The sequence below is a fragment of the Engystomops pustulosus genome, chromosome 2 (genome assembly GCF_040894005.1).
Source record: "Engystomops pustulosus chromosome 2, aEngPut4.maternal, whole genome shotgun sequence".
Lineage (NCBI taxonomy): Eukaryota > Metazoa > Chordata > Amphibia > Anura > Leptodactylidae > Engystomops > Engystomops pustulosus.
This window is the reverse complement of record NC_092412.1, coordinates 191,229,553-191,253,750: the sequence shown is the minus strand read 5'-3', so window position 1 is coordinate 191,253,750 and position 24,198 is coordinate 191,229,553. Positions and strand designations below refer to the sequence as shown.

The window sequence follows — 24,198 nt, the reverse complement described above, 5'->3', positions numbered from 1 at the left end:
GAGTAATGCATTTCCTTTTATTTCCTCCGAGTTCAGAACTAGGTGTTCCATGGCCCAGCAGTCGAAACACTGAGATAAATAGACAGCATCTATGTCTGCTGCTACTACTGCCCATCTCACAAACCTCCGCCAAGAACTGGGCGAGCCTGCTGGACAAGCTGGTAATTGCAGGATTACACTCCCAGTATCTATCATGCAATCTCTTCCCATATTATTACAATCCATATTTTTATACCCTTAATTCCCCTATATAAAACACAATTAATTCCTATCCATGTGACCTTGCTAGAAACGGCTTCAGGTCATTGCGCACTTATGGCAATGTCTGAATTTTATGAGCTACACTGTGCGATCCACACAAAGGGAAGCAAAGCCATTACACTAATGGAAATGAGTCGTTCAAAAACATCCTGAAATGTGTCACTGTTTGAAGAATCTGATCATGTACTAACTCTATGTGAGAAAATCAGCTTAAGCACTGTTGAAAGGGAACATTAGAGGTAATCAGGAAATGTCATTCACACTTGTACTGATTTCTAGATTATGTTATGAAGGATGGGCTGGATACCAGTCCTTTTATTTCAGATAAAAATTTAAAGGTACAGAACGGAACGTAGTATACAAAATGGAATGGTTCAGTAATTGTACTTTAATGATGAAAGAAGGAGTGCATCTGTACTAAAACAGTTCAGCTCTAGTCGGTGTAAGGGTTAAAGAAATACTGTAATTTGAAAAACCTTGGTTTCTGGCTGGATTATTAATTAATCAGTAATGCAAATATATGGTTTTTCATGCTATAATGAGCGGCGCACACGTAACTGATTGCAGTGTAAATGCTTCCCACTAATGAGGGGTCTTTTATTTTCAAAGAATAAAGAACCTTGTAACCGGGTGATGATAAAATATAGCCTTCTACGAGCAATACAAAAAACTAAACTTACTGGAAATTCATGTTTTATGCTTCAACAACAAAAATAGTTTTCATCTCAGGTCATTAAAGAATGCACTTTGTATCCTCACTAAGACTGCATCTAACAAACAATAATAACTCAATAAGGCTACATTCACACAAGCATATGCCCACTTGGCATACGGTAGGTGCACCGGAGACAAGAAGGGGTGAACAGTGCTCACCGTACCAAGCCGGGTGCTGTAGCCATCTATCTATGGTGGACCTATGACTTGCAGCCAGATATACGTTGCCCCGTCGTACATATGAAAGAGGCCTAACATATGCTACCCCCTTAACAACTGCAGTATCAGGATTCTATGGTGGCCATAAATGGTACTTCTGAGCACCACCTTTGTACAGCAGCGCTTTAGAACTGAGGAGAATATGAGTTTCACAACAAAGAGACTGAATAGTTGTGACCGTGTGATATTTCAGTTGTTCTTTTTTAAGAAATTAGCAAAAATATCTACATTTCAGTTTTTTTCTGTCAAGATTGGGTGCAGAGTGCACATTAATGATTAAAAAAAAGAACTTTTTTTTATTTTACCAATTGTCTGAAATGAAGCAAAGATCGAAAAATTTAAAGTGGTCATCCAGGACTAGACCAACCAGGACCAGCATTTATCTGGTAAAACAGTAATGAGGGAGCTACAAGAGCTGTTGGTGCAGGAATGAAGGAATGCATTGTGCTTTGTTTTGTATTTTGTTTGACAAAACTCTATATAATCTGGACAACACCCTTAAAGGGATCTATATTTTTTATATCAAGAAATGTGTGTGTGTATAGATTATTTCTGGCCATTGTATGACTTTTATTAGGTATACATTAGCTCTCCTCAAAATTGAGAGATCCCATTGGATTCCTGATTATAGCTGACATTTTGAAATATATTGGTGACCAACTAAGGATTTGTATATTCATTAGCTGACAACATTTTCACATGATTTCTCTAAATTCAGTACAATGCCACTGGGAAAAGCCTCCCATCAAATGACAGATGGACAAGGAAGTGCAGACTATTTTGATAGATCAGATACGGAACAAACATCATTTATCATAAATAACAGATTGATATGTATCACACCGCATGCAAAACACATGACTACTTCCCAAAGAGAGGCACAGTCATCTCTAATGGAATGAAATGGACAATCGGTTGAAACATATACAACCATTAGGTTGGTCAGGGTAAGCATCTGAAGTGTTTGTGGGGTCTTTAACTCCCCCCCATAGCATATAAGTTGTTTCATAATACACTGCCTATGCGAAAGCATAACTTATAATACAACCAACAGAGGGATAGTTGATTTAATCAATCAAATACCAATTTCCTTCAGTGAGTAGTAAATGACCATGATATAATATTTTTGAAGGTTTCTCTGTAGATTTACAAGTTAGGCCCAAATGAAGTTGTGCATTCAATTCTGAAATTACCCTTTATTCTTCTTAGGACACTTTTTATAAATCCGTCCCAAAATGTTTAAAAATATACTAAGGTTAGACAGTTGGAGTTAGAGTTGGACTAGAACGCCTTATTCTGAACCAGATTCATATAAGTGTCTAATGCTGGATGATAAATCTGTTTTAGTATAATCTGTCTAGTCATACTCTGTACCTCCTATTAGTTGTTTACTTTACGCCAGAAAAACTAGGACAAAACTTTGTCGGGTCAGCATTATTTTTGGCGCATGGACCTTTTTGACCACACCCCTGTTAATGAACTATTCAAATAATACCCCGAAAACGGTCTAAAACCCTTTAGAAATGTGAGCCAGTTATTTGGTCCAAATTACAAAAGAATTGTTGTAGACGCATTAATAAATCTTCCCCCCTGTATATACATTCGAAAATATACATGATCTCTTATCCCGAGCAGTTGTACTCACAAGGTATCGTTCGCAAATAAAGATTATCTCTTATCACTTGCTGCAGCTTATGGTCTATGGATCCTTTCTGGAACTGCAGGCTCAGGTAATGCCGGAGATCTTTATTAATAACTTTTCCTGAAATGATAAAATAAACAAAATTAACATGACTGCATCAATTTTCATTATTTTCAAGGTTTAAACCAAGTATTCCTCTATAAAACATGGGTAAACGGTCTAAAACTGTAACAAAATTTTCAACAAAATTTTTAAATTCAATAATGATTATAGAAGATGCTGTAATATGTCCCTGTGTTCTTCTTTTCCAACGCCTTTCTTCCTTGTCTAAGCAGTTTCTGTACATCAGCTTTCTGTCCTGTGCTTCACTGACAGCTGATCAGATAAGAAACTGATTAAGTGTCTTGTGACTTAACTTTTTAGGACAGCCCCTGGATAATCTTACTTACAGAGCTGAATCATCAAAAGAAATTATTTCTATGCATAGGAAGAGTTAATTATTGGCCTTCTTATCTGTCTGAGGTTTTAGAAAAACACTGCTTACTAGTAGAGATAAGCAGACCCAAAATGTAATGTTCAGGTCCCTGTCAAACATTGTAGGTTTGCTGTTAATGTCTGCGATCCATGCTGGCACTGATTGTGGGTGTTAACTGTATAACAGAACGGTTCTCGTTCGGGACCCAAACAGATTTTTCAACTTTGTGTTTGGCCGAACCCAAACTTTAACTGGTTATTTTACAACTACTAAATGCAGAAAAAGCAGAAACAAGACACATAGAAACTTAAACTTATATTTATACTTAAAGGGGTTGACCAATTTACCAAATGGCCCAGATTTAGCAAAAATAGTGCAAACTGAACTATGTGTGGCTTGACTGTAGAGGGTGCAGTTTGGCTGTGGAGTGTGCAGATTCATGAAATATGTTGTGCATTCTTCATGAAACTGGCGCGATGGATCTAATAAATCTGGGCCAATGTGTGTGAAAGTGAGGCAGAATATCACGTAACTTATCAATATACATATTAAAATTTCTGCACTGTTTTCCTGTAAAGTACAGTGAAGCCTCCTGTCTTTTACCTTCTTAGCTAGACATCTATAAAACGGGAACAATGACCTTATGACAGCATTCATGAATAGAAGATTAAGGTCTTGGGTGAGTGATTGTTCATGGACAGTTAGAGATCACATGACCCTCAAACTGCGGCCATGTCCGGCGGATGTGATAATTATGCATGCCCACGCATGGGAGGGGGAGGTGGCGAGGGTAGAGGTTAGCAGCCCCCAGAGCCAGACATCTTGTCCCCGTGCTGCAAATTATACTTTTTTTCTATATGATCCTGTCGTGTCAAGACTAGCAACAGACAGCGTCGGGATCAAGATAAAGAGCAGCGGAAGGGAAGTATTTGTAGGTTTTTTGAGTGGTTGATTTCCGTTAAATAGTTATGCTCTCAAATTGGTTGAACATGATTAGAAACAAAAACTAGCTTTCTTTACATCTGTATCTGATATTGTCACTAACCCATACTCAAATGAAAAGGACTAAAATGTAATACCAGGGACAGAAATTACGTCAAGATTAGACGGAGACCCTTTTTCTTGCTCTTTAATGGCCTCGTCATACAAGTTCAGGATATTTTATTTCTGCCCTTTTTCAGAAGGTCAAGATTGGCCAAATATTCACAACAATATTATTCCCCACCCAGGATCTGTTTATATATTAATACATTTTTTTAAATAAATAACAAAGTACGGATATTTTTTATTAAAAGGTTTAAAAGAGCCGATCCCCTCACATATCCACTCTCTATACAATGAGTGTACTAACTATGGAGGAAAGAACCTCTCTCCTAAATATAACAATGAAACGCACTGATGCAGTGAGACAGCATTTTCTCTAATATCAAGAAAAGGAAGAAAACAGCTGTTCTATATAATAAAATCTCAGCAAAATCAGTTAAAATTCCAGGCACGCTCCGGATAGACATGAAGCAGCAGTATTGCAGGTTACTTACTGACAGATTTTTTTTTAGCTACAGTAATTTGGTCATTTCATGTCTCCTTTCTATGTACAGTTTCCCTGCTTCTTTCTCTTTATAGAGATTTAATGTAAGAACTTGCTATTGTGTAAGATAAAGCCTCAAAAGATTTTCAGTGAATACATCTCAGCCCAAGCATTGTATATGGACCTATTTCTGGAACGCAGTCCTCCCAATGGGCTCCATTTGTCAGATCGAGTCAAGCAAGTGAACATTTGACAAACTTCCTGATAGCTGAATCACTGCCATGTCTTTTGATGGTGGTCATGAATCAAGACCTGAAAAGCATATTAGGAAACCTTTTTTCATTTTAGAAAATGTCAGCCAAATACAGAAAATGTGCAAGTCTGCAAATGTTTCACATAACTAGGAGAAATGATATATAGTCAATGACATCCCAAAATCCAGCATTGTCCAATACAATTCAAAAATGTAGAAAAAAAAATCAATGTAGAATTTACTAAAAGTAAATATTTTAATATTATTGCCTTGATACAAAGGGATGGTTCATTGCTAAGCACCACTGCCTTCCAGTACTGGGGTCAAAGGTTGATATAAAAACAAGGGCAACATCTGGGCTCCGCTTATTTTTCCTCATTGTCAATTTCCTTGACACATCAGATTGTTTTTAATATTTAGTATGCCTTTAGATTTTTCCCCCAGCATCATTATACACATGCACGCTCACCTCTGGCGTCCTTGCATGTAATCTGTATAGGAGGATAGAGTAAGCAATGGCAAATCTACCCATACATTGGCCTCCAGGAGAGAGTCGGAACGGTCCCATAAAAACATTAAACAATAAAATCTACCAATAATAATCTAATACAAACAGTGGGTACAGAAAGTATTCAGACCCCTTTAAATGTTTTATTATTTGTTTCATTGCAGCCAATTGGTAAGATCAAAAAAGTTCACCCAGCACCCAATCTTGACAGAAAAACAATACAAACTGAAAAATTGCATGGTAATGATTATTCAGACCCTTGCTGTGACACTCAGATTTAACTCACATGCTGTCTATTTCCCTGTAATCCTCCTTTAGATGGTTCTACTTCTTTATTGGAGTCTAGCTGTGTTTAATTAAATTTATTGGACTTGATTAGGAAAGGCACACACATGTATATATAAGCTTTCAGCTCACAGTACATATCAGAGCACAAAACAATCATATGGTCAAAGGAACTGGCCAAGGAGCTCAGGGACAGAATTAGGGCAAGGCATAGATCTGGCCAAGGTTACAAAAGAATTTCTGCAGCACTCAAGGTTCCTAAGGGCACAGTGGCCTCCATAATCCTTAAATCAAAGAAGTTTGGGATGGCCTCAACTCTTTCTTGTCCTTGACATCAAGTAAAACTAAGCATTTGTGGGACAAGAGCTTTGTTGAGAAAGGTAAAGAAGAACCCCAAGGTCACTGAGCTCCAGAGAGTGGGGAGAAAGTTCCACAAAGTCAACTATCACTACAAAGGAATAAGGCCCCTTCCACACTAGCGTTGCATTTCAAGTCAGGGTGCAATGCGTGAAAAACTGACATTTTTGGCTGCGTTTTTGTTCCATTTCTCCTAGAAGTCATTAGCGTTTTTGCGTTTTTCACATGCATGTTTTTCTTGCGTTTTCGGTGCGTTTTTCACGCACATTTTTTAAGTCAATGGGAGACTCGAGTATTTTTCAAAGGGACCATGGTTTGGGAATGAAATGTGTTATTTAATTGAAAAAGAATGTCTTCTGATAAGTTAGCAGATGTATGCAAACATCTGCAATTTATTCTTCACTGTGTTTTTCACTGTGTTTTTCACTTAAATGATCCTGTGTTCACTGTTTTTATTCTATTCTTCACTGTTCTTCACAGTGTTTTTTTAATTAAATGCTCGATCTTGAGCAGGGGAAATACTCTTATTCATGTCACCTAGAAACCCATCCGTTTAAAACGCATTGCACTTGCAATGATTGCGAGTGCAATGCGTTTTTGATGCGTCTCCACAGACTTGAATGGGGCGGGAAAAACGAACGCACACAAGTGAAAAAACCGCAAATGAGGAAAGGCCCATTGGAAACAATGAGACAGAGTGCAATGCAAGTTCTTCGCAAGTTCATGCGCAGAACTCGTGCGTAAAAACGCTAGTGTGGAAGGGGCCTAAAAGTCTCTGGTCTGATGAGATGAAGATTGAGCTTTTTGGTGTTCAGTGTAAGCGGCATGTGTGGAGAAAACCAGGTACTGCTTATCACCTGCCAAATACAAACTCCGTGGTAACAGTATCATGTTATGTGTTTTTTTTCAGCTGCAGAGAGGAGTACGGGTTGTAATTGAAGAGAAGATGAATGCGGCCAAGTACTTGACCTAAAGCCAATTGAGCATCTCTGGAGAAACTTGAAAATGGCTTCCACCAAAGTTCACCATCCAACCTGAGGGAACTGTACAGAATCTGCAAGGAAGATTGGCAGATTGGCAAATCCAGTAGTGAAAAACTTGTTGCATCATTCCCATGAAGACTGATGGCTGTACTAGCTCAAAAGGTGCTTCTACCCAATACTGAGCAAAGCGTCTGAATACTTGTGACCATGTGATATTTCAGTTCTCTTTCAATTTCTACATTTCTGTTTTCTGCCAAGATGGGGTGTAGAACTTTTTTTGATCTTACCAATTGGCTGCAATGAAACAAAGAGTGCAAAATTTAAAAGGGTCTGAAAACTTTCCGTGCCCACTGTATGTGTGAAAAACCTGTCAAACTGAAGTCATAGTGGAGCATAGCTGTGACCTAATGCTGCAATAAAGTGAAAGATATCTGGGGGGAACACAACTATTGGTATTTGTTTTCCTGTCAACATAAACAAAATCTACAAAATAGAATTCCAGAATAATAAAGAAAACTTTTAGTGCGGATTAAAACAGAGGTAAGTGGTGTACTCCATGCAGTGGCCATTTAAGGCCAGCTACCCACTAAGCAATTTGGCCAGAGAAAAGTGGTCTGTGGGGATTTTACGGGGGTGGGTTTGGGACATCAGCCATCGGTGGATCTGATGATAGATGTCCTTTCATCTAGGTCAACATCTGCAAAGAGTTTGTATGTTCTCTCCGTGTTTGCGTGGGTTTCCTTCAGGTCTTTTGGTTTCCTCCCACACTCCAAAACATACCAGTAGGTTGATTAGATTGTGATCCCCATGGGGACAGGGGCGGATCTGGCAAGCTCTGTGTAGCGCTGCGTAATCTGTGTCAGCTATATAAAGGAATTATTATCTATTATTCTCAGCCGAACCTTGAAACAGTGGATATAACTGACATGATAAGTGCAGTCCAATACAAGGTTCTCCAAGCACACGGAACCAGTTATTTGCAAGTCGCTTATGGGCAACAGACCTAAGGGATATCAGTCGGGACAACCTGGTTCATGGATTACTTACTGAATATTGCCGACTCAGTCCCAAGCACATCCATTGTGATTAATCTACTCCTTTGCTTTTTCCGTGACAGTCTGATTCAAGATCTATGGATTTTGAACAACTAATGGACATCATAATGATCCAAGAAATGGAGTAAACAGGAAGCTTCACAATAAAAGTATGTAGTAAAATACTAGCACTGTAAAGCTGGGGCTACTTCAAGACTTTGTGTAGACCAGATTTTCAATTTTAACCCTTGAGTGACAGCTGTGGTTAACAGGGGAATTGTTCTGCATCTTTATTTAAACAATGATCATCATTTGTTGCATCATATTCCATACTGTACAAAAATTTGTTCCCCCACAAATACGGCTGATGATACACCAAGCCTATACTCTGTGTAAAAGACAGCAAACAAGGGCCATCATTCATCGGTTGTATGGGAAGATTACATATATTATACCTAGTGCTATTATCATGTTATAACCTCTCTGATCAGAAAGAAGACTAGCTAGTGCTTAGGTAAATTATCTGTGATAAAGCAATATCATTGTTTGACTATAGAACCGGCATGTTAACAAGTTTGCATATCCCGACGGATGTTTCTTATTTGACACCCAACTTTGACAGGATATTAGAGTCTTTCCTGATTATATGCCTTGGAATAGTCAACAACTGGAGAGATATTGAAAATGTTGAAATGATATCTACAAATTGCACCGAAATAACATGTGAACCACAGCATATACTCAAAATAATTTAAAGAAAACACACACACACACACACACAAAACAAAGTATCAACAGACAATCTAATACTGTATAACTTATTATAGAGAAATAAGGGAATACCATTTAACAAAACACCCATGAAATCTTAAAATTAGACTGCTGGGACAAGGGGAAAATCTGTGTAACGTATATACTCAAGTATAAGCTGACTCGAATATAAGCCGAGGCACCTAATATTACCACATAAAAATGGGAAAACTCAAGTATAAGCTGAGGGTATGAGATGCATTGGTCACAGGCTTCCTGAGTAATGAAATGCATTAGTTAGGAGCTAATGTTAGGAGCACAGACAGACAGACAGACTTGAGCAGTCAGTTTATTATGTCCTGCAGATAGTGAGCAGTCTACTTGCAGGGACTAGTGTATCACATTTTACAAGACTATAATAGTATAATAGTAAAGTTGAAAGTGCAGCTAAAACGCACTTCAGGTACCTGCAGAATCAGCTCCTCTGCTTTTGGCTGCAGAGCTCTGCCCATCATCCAGCCTTCTATCCCGGGTAATTTAGCTTCCTACGCCCTGCTTACATTGCTGCCCGGCTCCCTCACACGTGCTGTATCAGATGTGCTTTTTATACTAACTCGAGTATAAGCCGAGCGGAGATTTTTAAGCACATAAATTGTGGTAAAAATATCGTCTTATACTCAAGTATATATGGTATTTGGTTTAGAAGTTAGCTGACTAGTGGCACATTCACAGATTGGGTTTAAGTTATCACTAAAGTGGCACCTTTAAAATAATAATTTTTACTAAACCCTTCCCGACCGGTCAACAGAAATCTGTGCATGGGCTGGTCGTGAAGGGGAGTATGGAGAGGGCTCACGGACCCAGTCCTCTCCAAACACAAGTGTCAGCTGACACCTGACTGTGACTGCTGCGGTCAATGCTGTCACCAATTGTTGGAGTTAACCTGATAGGTGCCACAGTCGAAACCATGATGGTCCTTTCCTATGATAGCTAAAAGCCTTTTAAAGGCTCCCATAACCAACATTCAGAATCTTATTTATAATATTATGGTCTGTACACTACAATACAACAATAGTATTGCTGGATATAGTATAACCTTATTGTATAAGGTTTAAGTACCCAAGGGGGCGGAAATAAGTAAAAAATACAAAAAAGTTAAAAAAATTAAATAAAATGAAAAGAAACCTAAAACTTCAAATCACTCCTTCTTTCCCTAGAAAACATATAAAAATAAACAAACAAGTAAAATCCTAAACATGTCCTAAAACGTCCGAAATATAGAAAGTTTGCCTCCATTAAAAAAGCTTTTAAAAGTGATCAAAAGTATCAAAAGTGATCAATAAAATTAACAATGAAAACATCATCACATTCTGCAAACAATGACGCCTAACACAGCACCGTACACTGAAGTATAAAAAAGTTATGAGTGTCAGAATATGGCGAGATGCATTTTTTTTTTAATAAGGTGCAAGGTTTTTTAAATTTTTTTCAAAGAATTAAGAAATAATAAAATTTTACAGATTTGGTATCTGTGCGATAATAAAGATCCAAGCAATAAATAATAGGTAACACCTTGACCACACATTGAACACCGTAAAAATAAAGGCCATCAGAATATGGCCTAGCTGTGGTTTTTTGCCAATTCCACATGTGAATTTCTTTCCAGTTTCCTAGTCCATGACGGAGAATATTAAATGGTGCCACTAAAAAGTTAAATTCGTCTCACAGACAAAAAGGCTATTGTAAACAAAAAAATTGCAAAAAGTTACGACTTGTGGAAGGAGCAGAGTGGAAAACGGAAACCAAAAAAATACAAAAAAAAAAAACTTAAAAGGGGCTTTCCCACGAAGAAAGGTTAGGCGCTATGCACGTGATAGGGCCAAAATTGTTGATCAGTTGGGGTCTCAGTGCTCTAGAGTACTCTCTAAGACCATGTGAAATGTGTAGGTCTGTACACCTGTTTACCTGCTACTATAATTTGTACACTGCTGTTTAATACGTTTTTAAAGAAATAAAGATTTGGAACCATATCCTAGGAGAGTGCTGGACATCATTTGTTATATACCATCGGCTGAAGATCTACGAGGAAAAGCTCCAGGCCCCGGGAGGTTCTTGGGGAGGTCAGCTGGACTTTCATTTGCTCTTTTTACCCTAGTGTACCCACTATATTCCATATACCTAGTGTACCCACTATATTCCATATACCTAGTGTACCCACTATATTCCATATACCTAGTGTACCCACTATATTCCATATCCCTAGTGTACCCACTATATTCCATATCCCTAGTGTACCCACTATATTCCATATAACTAGTGTATCTACAATACTCCAAATATGCATTATATTCTAAAGCTATAATATTTTACATACCTAGTATCCCATATATCTTTTTACATTTTTACAATTTGGGTGGTAAAACTAACATTTCACATATATCTGCTTTATGCTTTTATCATTTTTAAAATGTCTATATTTTATTACAACATCACGCGCTTACAAATCACATGGCTTTGAAATATATACGATTAGAAACCCCTTATGAATCACCCTAGTTTCAAATATGCAACCCTCAACCTTAAAAACAGCTTTTACAAAGCTTGTTAACCCTTTGAGAGCTTCAAAGTAACTAAAACAAATTGGAGGCAAGGTAAAATTTTGAATGGTTTAATTTTGTCAGTAATACCACGTTCAGTTATCCCTTTAAACACATTCACAAAAGATAAAAAGAAAAAAACTTGTCTTAATGTAGGTTATGCAATTTCTCCTGAGTTCAGGGACACCCCAATTGCAGACGTTACTTTTACTTGTTTTATGGGTGCAGGAAGGATGGAGAGCCATGCAGCAGCGAGGATTACTAAATCCGTACAGGATTTTTGGGTTTAGTTTCTTGAATTTGTTTTTCTGTTAATGTGGCCATGTAAGGGCTCGCTTTTGTTATAGGCTGACATAAGTACTGTAAGATCTTGTCTGTGTGACAGGATGTTTCAGGCTCTGATTATGGACAGCCATAGCAATGATCGCTGACCACAGCATTTAACAGGTAAACCCCAGCGATCAGAGAAAATTGACTGCGACTGTTTCATGAGTATGTCAGTTGTGTGTTACAGATGATATGCTGTGTTTCCTGATCCTGGATTCTCGGCAAGGAGTTGAAGCAGCTATGGTGCTGAGCACTAGGTAACAGTGCTCAGTGCCGAATGCGAACATCAAATCGAAGAAATTTATATATATTGCAGTTGAATTACATTAAATATGAATACCCAGGTGAGAATACTCCTTTTAGTCATACAAACATGGCTGCTTATAATACTAAACTGCTTTTAACTACGCAAAAAAACTGACCAGATTTTATGGGGCCCTATTAATAATTAAATAAGGAGAATGCGATCAATGCTTTTCATATCAAAAATAGGCACTCATCATAAACTTGGATGACAACATAAAGCCCTTTCCTCATTCTCTGGGTACCAGAAACCCTTCAGGAGCCAAGATCAATGGGAAGCCACAAGATAAACGAGCCTCCATAGAACAGTGCACCGTTTCTATTAGGTCCTGGACGCTGTCATTTGTATTCATTTGACTTGACGTCTTCTACCATTCGAAAAATAAACAGCTTTATGTAGAAAAAGCTTAATACAGCAAAAAAAAAGATGAAAAGACTATTTTGATCTGGAGACTCTGAAGATGGTTCCCTTGACAATCGCAATTCCTTTACAGAAAACAAAGTATGTTTGAACATATGAGCAGCCCATATAGCTATATGGAAGACGTTATGTGCTTTGTAAAAGAAATGCACAAGATGACACAAAACACTTTATCTCAAGAGATTCTCCAAGTTATTAAAGCACTTTCACTTGGAGAGCGTTGAAACAGAAGAGAATGAGACAGCTTTACAAGAACAGGCACCGGCAACCAAGATATCACTGTAATTGGCTTCCAGAGTTGGATTCATTTATCAAGAAAAAAAACAAACAAATTGACTTCATGTGCCCAGAGAACAGATTTACAACGGTCTGTTCTAAGTATTGTCATCAAACAATATGGTGGGTATAGACAGACCCAGCAATGCGAGACATGTCATCATGTCCACAATGGTAATTAAAGGGATGCTGCTGTAACACTGCCGTTACACATAGTGCCCCCTGAGGGGGCAGTGCCCTGGGATTATAGAGAATTCATGCATCATGCACTGCCACTTCTAGGTTTTAATTTCCCCATAGAGCTAATATAAGCAAATGCAAACCCTACAGGACTCCCTGAACTTCATTCATGGAGGCCATTTAAAGTTGGTTACTATTTGAGATATTGGGAATGTTTTGATCCAGAGGGAGAAACATTGATAAATCTGGTGCAGGGCATGTACACCACTGTACGCCAGTGTTCTGCACAAATTGTGTAAACTTCATCAGTAAATCTGCACCAGTGTAAACATCCTTCTACGCGTTTAAGAATTTTCCAGAAGGGATAAAACTGACAATTAAAGAGGAGATCTGTGCAGAGGGAAATAGTGCAAGTCACGGAATGATAACAGATGAAAGAGCAGTTTAGAAGACAAGTCCTTAACTTTTCCAAGTGTATTACGGTAGATGGAGATGTTCACAGTCAGTGATATGCTATTTCATAGTATTAAAAGGAAACCTACCATGAGGAATCTACTATTAGAAGTAGAACTGATGGTAGATTCCTCCTGCCTTCCTCTGTCCTATTCTGTAATTTAATCATCCTGGAACCTAACCTAACTTTAGTAATATGTAAATTAACTGCACAGGCTACTGGGGCGTCTACTAGCCAGGCCGGGCACTGGGAGCTAAGACTAGTACACGCCCCCATTAGCCTCTGCAGTTAATTTACATATTAGTAAAATAACATTTTAACAAGTTAGGTAATGTGCCAAGATTATTAAATTCCAGATTAGGACAGAGACAGGCAGGAGGAATCTACCATCAGATGGACTTCTCATAGTAGATTTCCCATGGTAGGTTTCCTTTAAACCCTCAACCAGCCAACAGCAAATCTAGCACTGGTCATAAATAGAATCCTGGAATGCTCCAGTCCCATCTCTTCTATATTTATCAGCTTTAAAACGTTAATGAGGAAAAATCCCATTCTTCTTGAAGATGAGGTTGCTCTGATGAAATACATAACTTTCATTTTCAGGACTCACTGAACCCTGCTTAATGTGCTTTCTGGGAAAATGACAGGGGCACAATAGATAGCTTTGTGGCGTTCTGTCAGATGGATGAAGTGGAGATACAATTCCCGGGCTATTCGTGGGCTGCAGGGCCACTGTGGATCTGCTGATATGACAGATTTGCTAATGACATGTGACAGGAGTGTCACAAAGCAATGATTGTGAGGGACCTTACTACAAAATAAGATTGCTGGAAAAATATTTTCTAAAGAGCCACAGAAGCACTAAAGAGACAATTACACTATTGTCTCCGTTAGTGTGAACTAGGTCTTCATATTTGCTGCTATGCTAATAATCATACAAATATTATCTTTGGAGGTAAACTCTATATCAAAGATTCTTGAGGAACATTCCTGAAGAGACTATCCTTTTCTATTATGCTGTGTATCAGGTGGAAACGTATATTCTAATCATGTTATTGCCATCAGGATTAAGAATGATTCCAGAATGTAAGAACATAGTATTTCAAGAACCTGTCGGGAGGTGGTATGTCATAGAGCAGGAGGAACTGTGAAAATGGAGATTTATCAGAAGTGTCTGATAGCAGCACTGTGCTGGTTGCCTACTGTAACCAATCACAGCTGTTTATAAAATTAAAGTAGAGCTTTAATTGGTTTCCATGGGCAACTAGAACTATTTTACCTCAATCAATTCTGATAAATCTCCCCCATTGTTTTGTGTGTAATAATTTGGTATATCTTGAATTATGTTCCTCTAAATCCCTCCGCTTTCTACGCTTAGGAGTGGTCATACCCGCATTCATATGTAGATGCAGCTCTGTTCAAAAATGGCAGCACTATCCCAATTTTCAGACCCAAAGGAACATGCTTCAAATGTTTCCATCATAGTAGAGGCTAGCACTTTTGTTTTGTTACCAAGGCTAGGCAAGCAGGACATCATTTTATGTGGCATATAAACAATGTCTCCATAACCTGTGTTTGTGTCCCGAGTTTCTTCTGTATCTGAGATCTATGGAGGAAAATAGGAAACAAGGCTGTGAACATGGCTACATAGATTTACATGAGGACATGTGCAAGCCATATAGAAAACAGCTAGAACGCATACGTGAAACAACGTACTGTGCATGTAGCCTAACACTGCAAAAATAGTGGTTAGTGGCTAAAGTGGACCTGTCAGGTTGATTTGGGACCCTAAGCCAACTACAGGGACCTGTAATAATAAACTTTAATACTAACCTAAATGTGAGTCAGATGAGGCACATCAAACTCACATCAGCAGATCAGACACCTTATATGGGGAAGTGAAGGTGATGTGGAACTTGAAGCCGATATTTCACTGTGCATGCGCTTTAACCCTGTATCTGCCTTTTATATACCGTAGTTCCATAGACCCCCAAGCCTACTTTAAACTAATTCTTAAGGTCTGTAAGTGACTGAAATGTAAGAATTGTTGGATGATCACGGAGATAGTTCACTCAAGGTCATGGAATGTACAGTTGAATATTACAATACATGCAAGACAAGAATGTGAGAGAAAATGTACACTATGCTTAGGTCTGTTTGAGACAATGTTTCTGTACGTTACTAGATTTGCATTTTATTCCTTTGTGACCACAGAGTTTCGTCGGAACAAATATCAAAGTGAGTTCTATTTTTATTTTAATTGCAATTTAAAACCAACAGGACTTGGCCACATCACAAGACATATATTGTTCTTGGCAATCTTTCCATGAATATCCAAACAGGAAGAGAGACCTTTATTTGTTTATCGCTACGGAATTGCAGAATGTCTTTCACTTCATTCTACACAATGTAATGTAGCCATGCAAATTTTACGCTCTTTAAAGACTAAAAAGAATCAGAGTGAAGTTTTTTCAATGACAGCAAACAGTCATTAACTAGAATATTTATTGTATGTAAAACTTGTCTCTATAGGTTAGAATACCAGGCATAGCCAATGGAAAGAGATTACTGCCATTTCTAGTAAAAAAAGACTTTCTTTGTTTTTGACACTCTTTAACATACTCATACTCTACATTTCTCCCTCCATCTGATAACAGAATATTACAGCAACACTGTAAAAATGCTAAACTTGTAAAACAACAGTTCCTCATTGGATAATTATATTAGTCATTATTAAAAAGGAATCTACTAGTGGGTGCAGACCCTGAAGATCTGTTTATTAGCTGAAGGACTGTGGAAAATGTATTTATATTCCAGGAATTTAGCTGGACTTAGTACACAATGGTGCAGGCCTGTGTGTGTTCTTTTCACTGAACACAGCACCTCTACTCAGAATCACCCTAGTCACATGCCTCTCACCCAGCCAAACTGTTCCTTCTGGAATAGATATGACATTAAAACAAAACCAGCATAAGGTCTCTTGTAGGTCATACTTGATGTCAAGGGAGCTGCCTTACAAGGTAGCTAAAAGAGGCGTGGTTTACCTTATCCCATACTGGAAAACTTTGTATATTTTCCCAGAATCCCCTAGTGGAGCATCTATGGCTATAAGACTTCTACACGCCTACATGGTGGCCTTCATTGGCAGCCTCCATGAGGAGAACTCTTACTTCCCGACGCAGAACAGGGCTGTAACAGACTACTGGTTAGATAGTACAGCAGATAGAAGGGGCTGTGGAGCAGTCTGAATGCAGAGATCACAGATCAGAGAACAAAGCAGTTTGAGTATATTTCCCAGTAATCCAAGTAGTACATTTTCACAGTCCTACTGCTACTAAAAAGGTCTGGTTCCACAGATCTCCAGGACTGCACTTATGCTGTTTGCATCTTTGTATGGTCCAACGGTTGATAGACTTCCTTTTAAAAAAACTGTACCCAATTTCAGTAGTCAGGGGCTGGCTGCATACAAAAATGTCCTTCCAGGTACTTGCTGTAGTAGCACACCATATAATGCCCACTTCCCTGCAACACCCCTATTACGCCCCCACCCTGCTTTTCTTTGTGCTGTGACGCACCTCCAAAGCCAGCAGGTAATTACATCATAGCACAGCTTCAGAGGGAATTGGTTTACTATCCTTAATCCTGGTGGTAGATTTCACTGGAAAAATATGTTCAGTTTCTGGGTTTAGGATTTGGGGATTTGGTTTCCAAAAATGATAAAAAATACTAAACAAAAATGGCTGTTTAAAACGATAAGAACATCACTGAGGATTATGATAATTTGCACCAAAACCCAGATGAAAGCAAAAAAGTCAAGGTCTATTTTAGTCAGTCACATTACGGTTACTTTAAAGTTTGATTTTAATATTTCAGTTTCACAGAAATCAACAGGAGCCCTATCAATGTCACCCTCACAGTTGGAGTCTTCTTACAATCCATTCCTGTTTGCAGTTCAGTGTTAGGCTTAGAAAACATACTACAATGGAATAAGGGATTGCTTGAGCGAAAAAGAGAATTCCTCTAAGTATGTGCACTCAGCGGAAAAGGCTCTGGCACAGATAATGCATATGCTTTCTCCCGTAGTAAGAGGGCACCAAATTGTCAGACAGGATTGTGGGAAAAAGCGCAAGAATATATTCACCTTGTAACTCCAAATGACTAATGTAGAACTTAAATTGTTACTAATAACGGTTTATGTTATTATAGTATAATATCCCATTTACAAAACTTTGTCTATTGCCTGTATGCCCTTATTCTTTTTTGGGGTGGATAAATGTTTTTAAAGACAAGTATGAATAGCTAAAGGCACTGTGAATGAGAGTCAGCAATGTTTCAATGCATCACATGCAAGAGCCATTAATAATATCCTAAATAAATAGCTGTTGTACATGTAATGTAATGTATGCACTAAAGAGGGTGTTTGGTCTTGCTCAGCTTTTCAATGGTACTATACCAGATCTTCTCAATATAGCAGTTGCATCAGTATGCCTACTATAGTAGTCAATTATGGCATCCCTGAAGAAGATGTAGGCCTGTGAAGCTACAGCACAGAGAGGCTCAGGCATGGCATTGTTTTAAAAGTTGATTTTAGAAGGAAGGTTGCCATGGGTAACAAATACAAAATTTCCACAGTCACAGTGCCTGGATCTATGAGTAGTTGCCCCTGATTTATCATGCTTGATTTTGATGGTAGATTTCCTTTAACTCGTGAAAGAAAGACATATTGGTTACAGTACCCAGTATAATAATATGTTACAGATTATTGTTCTCCACATTTTTTTCAAATGTATATTACTATGGCCATCTGATATTATATTGCATTTATTATAATCTAACAAAAGTCAGCGTTAAAATGAAAACAATTGTTGCTCCTAATTTACCCTGTAGGATATATATCCTCTAGATCAGTGGTGGCGAACCTATGGCACGGGTGCCAGAGGTGGCACTCAGCCATTTCTGTGGGCACTCAGGTTGTCACCTCAGGACAGAGTTCACCAGACAGGAACAATCCACCAAATCTTCCTGCAGTCCCAGGAAACTTAAGAGATGATGCTCTCAGCGCTATTTTAAAGCAACACTCCATTGGCTGTTTGGAACTGCGGGAAAAGTGAGAAGGTGTGGAAGGGGTTGCATTATCTTTGGAGGTCATCCTGCTGGAACCTTCATTCTGCCTCTGGAGAGAAGCTACAATGATAGTATGAACTTTCCCTCCAACTTTCAACTGTATCGGTGGCCTTAGGGGCTGATACGATTGAAATATGTGGAAGAACAGGTAGCAATAAGCTACTGCTTAAAATTCCATGTTGGCACTTCACGGTAAGTAAGTGGATTTTAGTTGTATCTTGGGCACTTGGTCTCTAAAAAGGTCCGCCATCACTGCTCTAGAGTATTAAATAACCAAGTTGGTTTCTACATTACAAACCCCTTCAAAGAAACAAAAGCTTGAGGTGACAAAGATTTGAACTGGGAAAAAAATGAAATGTGTGGAATAATTACAATTACCATCTGTAATGGAAGATATTGGGGTCAGTCATGATCATGTGTAAGCCGGTCTTCCTACAACCTTGTTTGTTCTGGGGTCACATAATTTAGTTGTAGGTTGTAATACTTGTCATTGGGATCAGGGTAAGAGTTATTCAAAGTGACAACTCAAATGTCTCAGTTCAACTACACTGAAGATTTGTTGGAAGGAGGGCTGTGAAGTTGAAAAACTCTACAATATAATTCAATCTATATCTCAGCCTGAAGCAAAAAAAAAAATCATGATTTAATATGCTCCTCCAGAAGATTGCTTCCCTGGTACTTCCAGAGACTTTTGAAAGCCAAGTTCAGCCAGTGCCACAAAGGATCTAGTGAGCATTATATTTGTCCAAGCGTTTAATAATAGTTATTTAGATAGGATTGAAGACCCGACATGAAGTCAATAATAAACCCTATGGTTACCAAACCTGAATTGAATTGTTCAGGTTCCTAGAGTGCTCATATACAGAACCTCCCCCTCATTCCCATTGCTAATGACATACTGGGCCACATTTATTACAACTCGTGCAGTCTGTACTAGGTGCAGTTTGCCTGTGGAGTGTGCAGAGGGCAACAGATTCATCAAAACTGGCACGCGGTCTTCATTAATCTGGCGTCCTCTGAAATGCTCAAGAAATGCACCATTTTTTTTGGGTGTTCTTTGTTGATGCTGCACAATTGTGGGGCATGTTTGTAATACATGGGGTGCAAACTACGACTAAACACTAACATGTCCCTTTTGGTGAACAATTTTTCTATCTTGTCGGACACATTGAAGCCACAACACAAAACTGACGTAGACAATTTATAAATACATGTGCAAGCAGTTTGCACGTTATTTTCAGTGCAAAGTCAGATACAAAACTGGTGCAAACACTTTAATAAATGCATGCCAATGTTTTCAAACCTAGGTAAGTGGTGGCAAACCTATGGTAACCATGCAGGCCATCACCCCAGCACTGAATTTGCCAGACAGAACTCCTCCTGTAGTCCAAGGAAGCCCAGGATTTGCATTGCAAAATGCTATTTTAAAGCAACGCATCCTTGGCTGTCTGGAACTACAGGGGAAGGAGGAAGCTGTGGACAGAGCAAGAAATCTTTAGCTTCTTTAGACTACCAGGGAAGGGAGAAAGTGTGAACAATGTTGGCTTATCATTGGAGATCACGCTCCGGGTCCCCTGAATCGTCATGTTCTGGAGACCCAGGATGGAAGCTTCAATGAAAATCTGAATTGCTTCTCCTTCTCTTGCTGTATTGGTGTCCTCAGGATGGCAACTGGACCCCAAGCAATTAGTCTTTTTGATTGTTTAGTAAACCTCATCTTTTATGGATTGATATTGTGCTATATAAGACCTTCTTGAGACTGATGCTTAGTACGTGCCGCCTGCGTGTTGCACCCCAGATTTACTAAGAGGCTTCTCATAACCCCAAGCAACTGCTCATAAATGTCGGAAATGGGGCTTGTCAGAAACTAATGGGAAAGGCACGTCAAATTCCCGCTTCTATCTACACAAAGCACCAATACTTCTAGTGAAGAATTACTAAACATAGTAAGGCTCCTTTTTTCTCTTATGAGCTGAAATAAATCCCTAAAAAAACTCTGCATGCCTTTATGTAAAGATGTAGGCAGTGGTGCATACAGTAACGAGTCATAGGGTTCACAATCTGCCCGTAATATAGCAAAGTATAGAGCACAAGCTGAGTTTACCACACATGGATTAATGTTGTCCCCTTCCATTTTTCCACTGTCTTTTGGCAAGTAGCAGATTTCTTTTTATTTTATTTCAGTTTGCAAACAGCAAAAGAAGCTGATTGAGAAAACCAGTGACAAAGTGCTCCCGCAGGTCCGAGATAGACAGGGAAATGATGCAGGGCAGTGGATGTGCCATTAGGAAAAAAACAGGCCGATGTACAACGGAGAAGACTTGGAGAACTCTGGGGAGATAATTAGGCCGATATAATGCGATCCAGCTTTTCATCAGGATCCTACATTAACCATTGCACAAACCGAAAAACACTGATGTGCGCCTCATTAGAACGCTTGTGTACCCGTTCCATCGAGACAACAGAAATGGATCATATCCGACCTTTCATTAAATATGTATTACTGAAGATGCATTATTAAGCCTGACAAACCAGCTTTAAGGTACATGTCTAAATGGGTTCTGAATTCTAATACAACTTATGTTGAAATTTCATCCCAAAAGAAAGACCTCAGGGAATATGGTCGCCAAGAACTGTGTTCTTACAGGTATCCTATACAAAAACAAGGAAAGCAGGCTGGATATGAATATCTGTGTTTAAATATTCAAATCACTATAGGAAATCCAAATACACTTTAAATATAAAATACTATATAAACCCGCAGCTGTGGTCCCCCATTTGGGCCCAAGTACCAAATATCAACGTAACCCTTCCTGCATACAAATATTTTTCTTTTCATAAGCCGCGTCCAAAAGAGACCCAAGCCCATCAGTCAGAAAATGACTGTCCAAACTCCAAACACAGGCATAAATAGGACCTGTTGTAAATTTTTTGGCTCAGGAAGTTGGCTTACACACAGGTTTATAGTAACAACAGCCATGTGTCAAAGCCCATAAAAATACATTGGGCCGTGTACTAGCTGTGGAAACAACAGATTGCACACAATAATCAAAATAAATGTTATTGTGCAGCAGACCCAAAATTTATTAAATTGGCCTCCTTCCTTCTGAAATCAGCTTTTAAAATTATGCTAATTAGTCTGAAGGGCTACTAGGGTGGTTCTCAGAGGCTCTCTGCGCAGCTACACTCTCTCACCGCATTTTCACCTCTTTCTGCCTGGTGTAATCTCACTGCAGCATAGGAAGTTCTAGCACACAGTCGCTAGGGCTCTGTAACAGCCCAAAAAGGCTCTGGGAACCTCCCCAGTTGGCCTTCAAGCTCATTATCATAATTATAAAGGTTGATTTTAGAAGGCAGCCATGCATAACAAATATAAGAAAGGTAAGTGCCCCTGGTTACAATGTTTGTGATTGTTTGGTTTCCCTAATGAGGACCCTCACCAATCAGCTTGTTACTCCCTGTCCTGTGGATAAGGAATAACTTAAATATTTGTTATAATCCTTTCAAGGTGTGTATACACAGCAGATTTTGTTTGCATTTTCCTGATGTCCCTTCTAGTGAAATCAATTGTAGAAAAATAATTTAACGGGAACCTGTCATCAGCAATTGGTCTAATAAACCACTATCAATATATTGTTCAACGACTTAATACCTTCTATTTTTTGTTTCTTTCATGGTCCAGTGTGGTGGCATCATCCAGAAAATCAACTTTAAAGTGAAATCTCAATTGGTTGCATTCAAGGAGAGGGAGAGTTTAACACTGAAGTCAAGGTGGGGAGCTCTGAACGCTTCCTCCTCCTTTGTGATTGACATCATGCATTGGACTTCAGGAGATCTTCTTAGTGAGGTCTCTGGATGCTGGACCATCAAATAACAGTGAAAAGGGCTTGCTGAGGATGAGAGAGCTTGACTCCAGTGTTAAAATCCCGCCTCCTTGACTTTATACAATCAATTTACATCTCACTTAAAAAGATGATTTTTTGGATGATGACACCACACTGGATCATAAAACAAACATGATCTGGAAGGTATTCAGTAGCTTGGCAACATACTGGTAGTGGTTTATTAGGTCAATTTCTGCTGACAGGTTCCTTTTAATAAGCTTCAATAATCAAGTTCTTAATAATCAAAATTCTTTTTTTTAACTGCAATCAACCAAAAACAGAAACCCAGACAAATTAACGCAAGGTCATAAATATTCAGCAATGTACTGCAGGTCTGAGGTTTGTTTCCATAATGCTTTATTCTTCCACCAGAAACCACATGATATGGATTTAATCATTAAGCGGTAATTCTTACACTAAGGGGATTTAAAAGTACAATTCTACAGTGGGTAATAAACACACCCAGAAAAGCTGTAAATTATACTATAGCCACTTGTCTTACTACAACCTTTCCTTTTCATTTTTAGATCTATGGTACTTTGAAGGATGTATAACAAGCTTATGAATTATCACATCATGTTCCAACATGGAGGGCAATTTTATGCAGCTAAAATGTCTTCAAACATATGGTATATTTTCTGTAAAAGGTTAACAATTTAATAATCCTGGAACCTAACTGGTTAAAAACATTATTTAAGTAATATGTAAATTAACTGCAGAGGCTACTGAGGCCTAAAGTAGCCTTAGCTCCTAGTGCCTGGCCAGGATAGTGCACACCCCAGTAGCATCTGCGGTTAACAAGTTAGGTTCCAGGATGAATAAATTACAGATTAGGGCATAGGCTGGCAGAAGGGATCTACCATCAGATCTACTCTAGGATTCCTTTAATGCGTAGTACCTGTGACACCCTTGCTCTCCTCCTTAGGTTTAAATCTTCAATACCAAGTAAGCTATGTCCTACATGCTATTTATTTTCTACACACATAACTCTCCTATATACAAGCTTATATCCTTGCTACCCTAAACTGCATGAGCCCACTGAGTGTTTGTTTCAGCTGTATTACACACTCTACTGGGCTACAAAAGATATGTATACCATTTGTTGTAGGCTTCTACAAACTGACACATATTTGCCACTTTTGGGTTAGAAGATTAGAGCTAGTGTGCTGAAACACAGCTTAGGTTCTCTGCACACTCTGAGTCAAAAGGTCCGATTCAGTGACTGTCATCTGGAGATGCATGCTGGAGAATGTGCAAATAAGTTTTCCAGGATGGGACAAGGAAAACCATGACTCTTTCTTCCTTGTAAGGAAGCCCCCTTACCATGAAGTATGAATTTCAGGAATCCAAATGACCTTCAAACCAGTATATCTATTCCAGAAGGAACAGCTTCCCAACTGCAGACTGCACCATTTCAGCGTTGTTGCGTCTCTTCAGTACAGTGTAGGGAACTGGTTTAGGTGAGTGAGAAACGTAACTAGTCTTACTCCCTGATGCATGCTCATATAGTCACTAACTAGAACTGAGTATTGGTTGCCAAAGGCTACAATAACACATCTGTACAGATAGCCAGCAAAGGGCAACCATCATAAGGAGAAAGAATCCTTTCCTGTCCTATGTCTA

General features: G+C 38.7%; 1 protein-coding gene across 2 annotated transcripts in view; it reads right to left on the bottom strand.

Annotated features, from left to right (window-relative positions):
• The window catches only part of MAGI3 (membrane associated guanylate kinase, WW and PDZ domain containing 3), a 176,936-nt gene that overhangs the window by 78,412 nt on the left and 74,326 nt on the right, over window positions 1-24,198 (bottom strand). For both annotated transcript variants that reach the window (XM_072137627.1, XM_072137628.1), the window contains exon 2: window positions 2,840-2,956. In XM_072137627.1, the coding sequence (XP_071993728.1) occupies window positions 2,840-2,956 (117 nt within the window). The remainder of the gene's footprint in view (window positions 1-2,839; window positions 2,957-24,198) is intronic.